Source organism: Vitis riparia, chromosome 15, assembly GCF_004353265.1.
Source record: "Vitis riparia cultivar Riparia Gloire de Montpellier isolate 1030 chromosome 15, EGFV_Vit.rip_1.0, whole genome shotgun sequence".
In the NCBI taxonomy this organism is placed as follows: Eukaryota; Viridiplantae; Streptophyta; class Magnoliopsida; order Vitales; family Vitaceae; genus Vitis; species Vitis riparia.
In genome coordinates, this window is record NC_048445.1 from 3,265,185 (window position 1) to 3,272,007 (window position 6,823).

The following is a 6,823-nucleotide window of genomic DNA, read 5'->3' on the forward strand; positions in this document are numbered from 1 at the left end:
TACCATGTTCCTATTTTTTGGTTGTCAAACCGTCATTTCTTGTTTTTTTTCTAAAAATAGAGGTGCCAAACACTTTGAATCTTTTCTATGGTTTATAATAAAAATATATATAAGAAATTATTTAAAAATTCATGTGTATTTTCAAATTTTATATTAGGAGATTATTTAAAAAGCTATATGGAAAATATAGGTATATATATCAAGTTCAAATCTTTTTTTCATTTTTGTATTTTTTTTTCTCTGTTTTATTTTCCACCTCCCTTCTCTCCCCGATTTTCTGAGTTCAGAAGAAGCTTAAATAACACACTCAAAATTTCATCTTATTGATGCGTTAAGACAGTAGAAACCACCTCAAATATTTTGTCAGACCATAATAATGAAGAGAGTTTAATTTAAAATTGAAATTTCATGAGCTGATGAATAATATTCAACCTAGACACACTCTCCACATGTAATGAAAAAATCTTTAGTTGTAATATATCTTCCTGTCCATCTAAAGACATATTTTAGTTCAAAAATTGTAAGTGATTTGGGAAAAGTAAAACAATTATGAAAAATAATTTTTGAAAATAGTTTTTAAAAATTGTTCTCTAATATTTTATAAATTAAACAAAAGTTTGGAAACTTAAAATGTTTTTAACTTATTTTTAAATATATTTTAAAAATAATTTTTACATCCAATACTTTATTTTTAATTATTTTATATGCTTATATAATTATTTTTTAAAACAATTCTAAAAAAAAACAAGTAAAAATAATAGGAAACAACTAAATGATGTTTTTTGAAAATAAAAAATAGTTTCTAGTTACTAAACATATTTTCTTTTTTTTTTTGTTCTAAAAAATAGAAAATTATTCTTAAAAATAATTATCGAACATACTCTTAAGTTATTCTTTTCTTCCAATCAATTACATGTATAACCTTTATTTGAAATTTCAACTTTCCTTATACTTCAATTCACATCACCATTACAATATTTTTTTTAAAGATTTTCAATATTTGAAAATTGTATTTTTCTTTTAATTTTTTGAAAGTTTTTTTATCATTAAAGATTTCTTTGAGAAAAGGAATAATATTCATATGCAAAATTAGTTTGGGTAATTTTATCAACTGTATTTTGAACTCTTAATATTCTTCAACTTTTTACTCCTTTATTGATTATTATAGGAAACAATCCTAATCCGAGGTTGATGGAAAGTTAAGTCATGTAATGTTGATTTGAATAAAAAGTCTAGCCCATCACTAGTCGAGACAAATTATCATCAACCACAAAATGCAAGCACATCCTAATCAACCTAGCTAATTAGGATGATGATCGATAGCGAATTTAATCCAAATTCCAACTTATCCAATTGAGAAACAAATTTATAAGATACACAAACCAAAGGTTTATAGTCCCTATTTGGTAGCAATCAGCATTATCGGTATACATGAAAGCAAAGATGAGTACACAACATTTGCACAATTAAGATAATTCAAGCATAATGTAATATGGCTATTGGTCTTTTTTGTGTGTAATCACTCTTTATTTAATGAGATTTTCCTTAACAATCCCTCTTGCTATAACAGCATCCTTCATGAGCTTGAGTGATTCTTCAATATCATCACATAGCTGGTGAGGGTCAGGAATGGTCGCTTCATCAACCGATAGAATAAATGTCATTTTATTCGTGTAACTTTGAAAGTGAACCATCAATCCCTACACCAAAACACAATTATTATGCTTATTAAGACTAACCAAACTCATCTCTATGATATAAATTGTAATACTTTCATAGCCAAATGAAATTAAACAAAAGGCATATTTTGGCTTAATGAGATGTTTATATATACTTACATGGGGTTGCCCATAGCAACTTGGAGCAATGAAAGCCAATGGATGACCATAAAAACCGATTTCTTCTATAGGTCCAACTATGTTTGAGAAGCACAGTGTGGTGTGATTTGGAACTCTATGGAATAGAAATGCTGCCGCCTGTTTTACCAAATGATTTCCAAAGTAGAATGATTAATTTAGACTAGAAATAGTGAAATTAAACAATCAAGAGGGAATTGTAAGCATATGTATATGTGTCCAATTTTTCGTGTATTTGGTTCCAAAAAATTTCATGGAAGTTCATACGTACCTTAATTCCAAATAACTTGAGGACTAACTTAACAATGAGAAATGTGTATCCAGCTTCTTGAGACTGCTTCTTTCTGTCAATGGTAGCCTTAGCTTGGCGAACATAGTCTAACGGGTCATCTCGTATCGCAATAGCAAAGGGGAGAAGCACAGATCCAATACAGTTACCCCATTTTGCTTTGGTTCCCTTCTCCATCATATCAGCTAAAGCCTAGCATTTTGATGATACGATACGATATAATCAATCAAATCTATAGTACATGGATAATTAATTTACTCAAGTTCATTTATAAATTTGAAAATTCAGATTTGATGTATACGAAAAATGTTAGCTGCACCATCATTTTTACTATCTTAACGACCATATTTTCATATAAATCTTTCGAATTCAACAGGAAAATGTCTCACATGAATCCCTGGGGAAGGTCTTATATTAACCAGAAGAGTGGCCCTGAGGCGAATGTTCTCAGGAATATTATTTTTCTTCTGCGTAGCTACTGCCTCTCCCTTAGCCTCACCTGCCATTAAGGAGATATGTTAAGAGTCTCACCTTACATTAGATGAAGTATTCTAGGTGTTTAGGTATAAAGTTGTAAGCTCACCATATCTTCTATTGAGATATTGAGAAAGACCAGCCAGTGACACCCCCATGACCACATCGTTGATAGTCTGCAATGCACAAAACCACAATGATCTTTTTAGTTTATAATAATGTTTTTTGGAATAATATGGTGGTGTTTTTCTTAATTACTAATTATAGAATACAAGAATGGGTGTTATCCCATAAAATTGACTTAAATCAAGCTAATAGTTTAAACTGTTATTAATAAGTCAAGCTTTATCGATAATCTTTCTCTAGACTTATCTATAAGATCAATAAAATGTATTGGGAACCACTTTAATATCATATTAAACTATTTATTAACCCATACCATGAATAATCTTTCTTGAATTTACACTTGTCAATAAAATTGGTAAATCAAAACTCTAATACCATATTAAACTACTTACTAACCCAAAGGTGAAGATTTTAATTCACACCTTATGTATCAATGGCCGGGACAAAAGCCCTAGCAAAGAGATGGACTAGAACTCAAGACCTCAAACAACTTGTTAACTAATATTGACCAAAAAGATTAGGTAACAAGCCATAAAGAATATTAAAATAAAGAATCAAAACTAAGGTTATATTTATTTCTCAAAAAGTTTGAAAGAAACTATAACAAACAAAAAAAAATTAAAATAAAAAAAAAATAAAAAAATAAATTTAAAATAAATAAAATTTTTTTATATACTATTTTATTTTTTATTTTTACTTGTTTATTTCATATATATATATATATAAATTAAATAATTTAAAAATATATAATTTTTTTTTAATAATTTTGATTATATTTGATTTTTTTTTTCGTATTTTTCATACTAAAATCAAATAAATAATAATAATTTTTTTTTCTAGCACTTTTCGAACAAAGCATAGCCTGAAAATATTACAAATAAACCTATTTTAGGTCACTATCGTCAAAACATTTTCATTTCAGAGTCAACGAACCTAAAATCATAACACCAGTAATGGATAATACAAAATCAACTTACAGTGTTCATGGCATTCTTCACCAGCTTGATGTCATCAAAACTCACCGTCCGGTAAGCAAACCGCCTCGACTCTGACCCAACACCTTTTTTCCGGTGGCGGGTGAGGGGCGTCACAGTATCCTTCAAGAACAGCGCCGTCGCAATAAACATCAAAACATCCACAAAAGTATACCAAACCATCTTTATAAGCGACCAAACCCCACCAGACTTGACTGGATTAGGATTCGAACTCTTCTGCACCGGCAGCGTTGGGAGGGCCTCCGAGTCGGAGACTTGGCGGGTGCAAGCGAGGACAAGGGACATGAGCGACACGCCATCGCCGAGGGAGTGGTGGATTCGGAAAACTCCCAAGGACTCCGCGTCGGAGGTCTTGATGTTGAGAATATGGAACTCCCATAGAGGATTGGAGAGGTCCATGGAGGTTTTGCTGAGGTCGGAGATGTAGTCTTCCACCAACTTGTCCGCTGACTCCGTCTTCTGATCGAGGTCGGGCATGATAATGTGCTTGTCTAGATCAACTTTAGTTCGAACCCATCTCATTGCTCCACCTTTGTCATCGTCCTTGACCTAACGTTCCTCAGGTTAGAGGTATAACAGATCATATGACAACTATATTTTTTAAATTAATAAAATATAATAAATAACCTTAAATTAGATTAATTAGTTTTTATTAGAAATATGAAGGTTGAATGGTATTTTTCTCTTGATATTTGTATTTAGAATTTAGGTAAATTTAGACTTATTTAAATTCACAAATGAAATGCAAATGTAGTCATGCTTTTATCTTTTTGAGCTTTTGTTTATATTTTAAAAATGGGTAGGCAAGAAAAATATTAAAAATTTGTTTGGTAACTGTTTTCAAGAATAATTTTTTATCCTTCATGGCAAAAAAATATGTTTGTCAATTAAAAATTGTTTTTTTTTATTCTTAAGCATAAAAATAACATATTTTTAAAAAATATACTTTAGTTATTTTCTATTATTTTCGAATAACTGTTTTAGAAAATAATAATACAAGCATGAAGAATGATTAAAAATAAAACACTCGATATATAAATTATTTTTAAAACATATTTAAAAAAAATTTAAATAAATTAAAAACATTTCAAATTTTCAAACAAACTTTGTTTTATAAAACATCATAAAACGGTTTTCAAAAACTATTCTCAAAACGATTTTTCAAAACTGTTTTCAAAAACAGTTACCAAATAGGGCTTAAAACTCTAATTGAAACTATTTTTGAAAATTATTTTATGTTTCTAAAACAAAAAAAAAAAAAAAAATTGTAACTCATAAACATGTTTGATAAACTTATAATAAAAACATGTTTTTAAGAACTTTGTTTTAAAAACAAACTATTTTTTATAACAAATTTTTCTAGTTTTTTTTCATAAAATATTTTGAGCAACAATAAAAAAATATATATAGAAAATAAGTCAAGAAATCTGTTTTTCCCAAATAGAATTTTTTTCATAAAAATAATTGACAACTAAATGGTACCCAAAACCTATTTTTTTGAAAATTGTTTTTACAAATGTTGCCAAACTAACCCTAAAGATCTTAAGTCTAAGAACTTAAAAACCCATGAGAGTTAGAAAAATACATTTTGAAAAATATTGTGTAGAGCAAAATATTAATATCTTATGCAACTCGATCAAATGTGTAACCTTGAATAAAGATACAAATCATATCTCACTCACGGATAGCAAATAAGAATGTGACAATACATAGCTTAATACCGTATTAGGTTACCTATTAATACAAAAGCTTAAACAATACATTTCTTTCTTTCTTTTTTTCCCTTTTTTTTTTTGGTTCCATACCTGCAAGCTTGAGAAACGGGGGTGCTTAAGCAGTGTGCGCAGGAAATGGGCTTTAACAACCTGTATATCCATCTTGGTTTTCCATCCCATGATGGCAATGATGTAGACATTGAAGTTTGGTTCATGGAAAATTCGAGCTGCTGGACTCAATGGCTCTTCTTCCTCCTCCTCGATATCGTAGGGTTTTTTCCCAGATTCTTCTTCTCCTCCTGCTATCTTCGTTCGAATAGGCTTGAGAGCTTGCTGCTTTGAATCCAGATCATTTACGGACTCCATGGCAGTGAGCTGATCAGCTTCTGGACTCAAAAAGGGTATGAAATATTAGAAACTGTTCCTCCGCTATCTCAGCGGCAATAAAAGCAAAAATGCTTGCAGAACTGTGAGCTTAGCAGAAGGGTTGTCAGTATTTGAAGGGTTTCACCAGATCGGTCCGTCCACTCCCCAACCTCTTTTGCCTAAAAACATAATTGAAGAAAACCGAGTATGTGTCTGACAGTTACTCCGGAACGATATGTTACATTTCTAACGATTATATAAAAAGTTTATATAGTGTTTTTATTCTTTCTTATTACTTAAAAAAAAAAAAATTAAGAATCAAAAATATTAAAAACACTTTTTAAAATCACTCTTAAACTCAATAACCTAAACAAGATTTTTAAAATAAATTAAACTTTTGATAAAATTTAAAAAATGCTTTTAAAATTTTTGAAATTCACTTATAATATTTTTTTTATAAATAATTTTTTAAAAAACATTTTTAGAGAACATTATCATTAAAAACATTTCGAATAAAAATATTATCGAACATATTTTAAATTAAACGGAGAAAATGATAAAAAAAAAATAAATCCGGTTGATATTGTCGTAAAACTTCAAACAAAAAAACACAAGATTGTTGGTGTGGATTCAATGACTCAACTTAATTGATAATTAATACTCATGCCAATAATCTTCACAGTACTACTAACTGAGTGAGGTTGATGTTCCTCATAAATTCATAGGAGAAAATTTCATATACATCAAAAGTACAATTTTGCAGGTGTAGATTTAATTAATGACTCAACATTATTGACAATTACTACTCACACCAAAACTCATCAAGCCCATCACGTTACATGAATGTGTCCACTCCATATATAGATATAGAAGTTTATTTTGGCATTTTGTATGCAACAAGAACGAATTATTCCAATGTCTGGTCCAATTAATTTAGGGATTGCCCCATGGATGATGTACACATGACCTAGCGTAGTAGGTCACTGAGTAAATGTGGGAGCA

At 29.5% G+C, this 6,823-nt stretch overlaps 1 protein-coding gene across 2 annotated transcripts; it reads right to left on the reverse strand.

The window, feature by feature from the left end:
• Nucleotides 1-1,327: 1,327 nt before the first annotated feature.
• On the reverse strand, nucleotides 1,328-6,031 carry LOC117932330 (O-acyltransferase WSD1-like). Of its 2 annotated transcripts, XM_034853539.1 has the most exons (7): nucleotides 5,546-6,031; nucleotides 3,723-4,289; nucleotides 2,729-2,795; nucleotides 2,535-2,644; nucleotides 2,128-2,337; nucleotides 1,839-1,976; nucleotides 1,328-1,700 (listed from the first exon to the last, which is right to left on the reverse strand). In XM_034853539.1, exons 1-7 carry the CDS (start codon nucleotides 5,819-5,821, stop codon nucleotides 1,527-1,529), a joined length of 1,542 nt encoding a protein of 513 aa, XP_034709430.1. In that variant the 5' UTR covers nucleotides 5,822-6,031; the 3' UTR covers nucleotides 1,328-1,526. The 2 variants fall into 2 exon arrangements, with proteins under 2 accessions (XP_034709430.1, XP_034709431.1); XM_034853540.1 differs by lacking the exon at nucleotides 2,128-2,337.
• Between the last annotated feature and the right edge of the window lie 792 nt (nucleotides 6,032-6,823).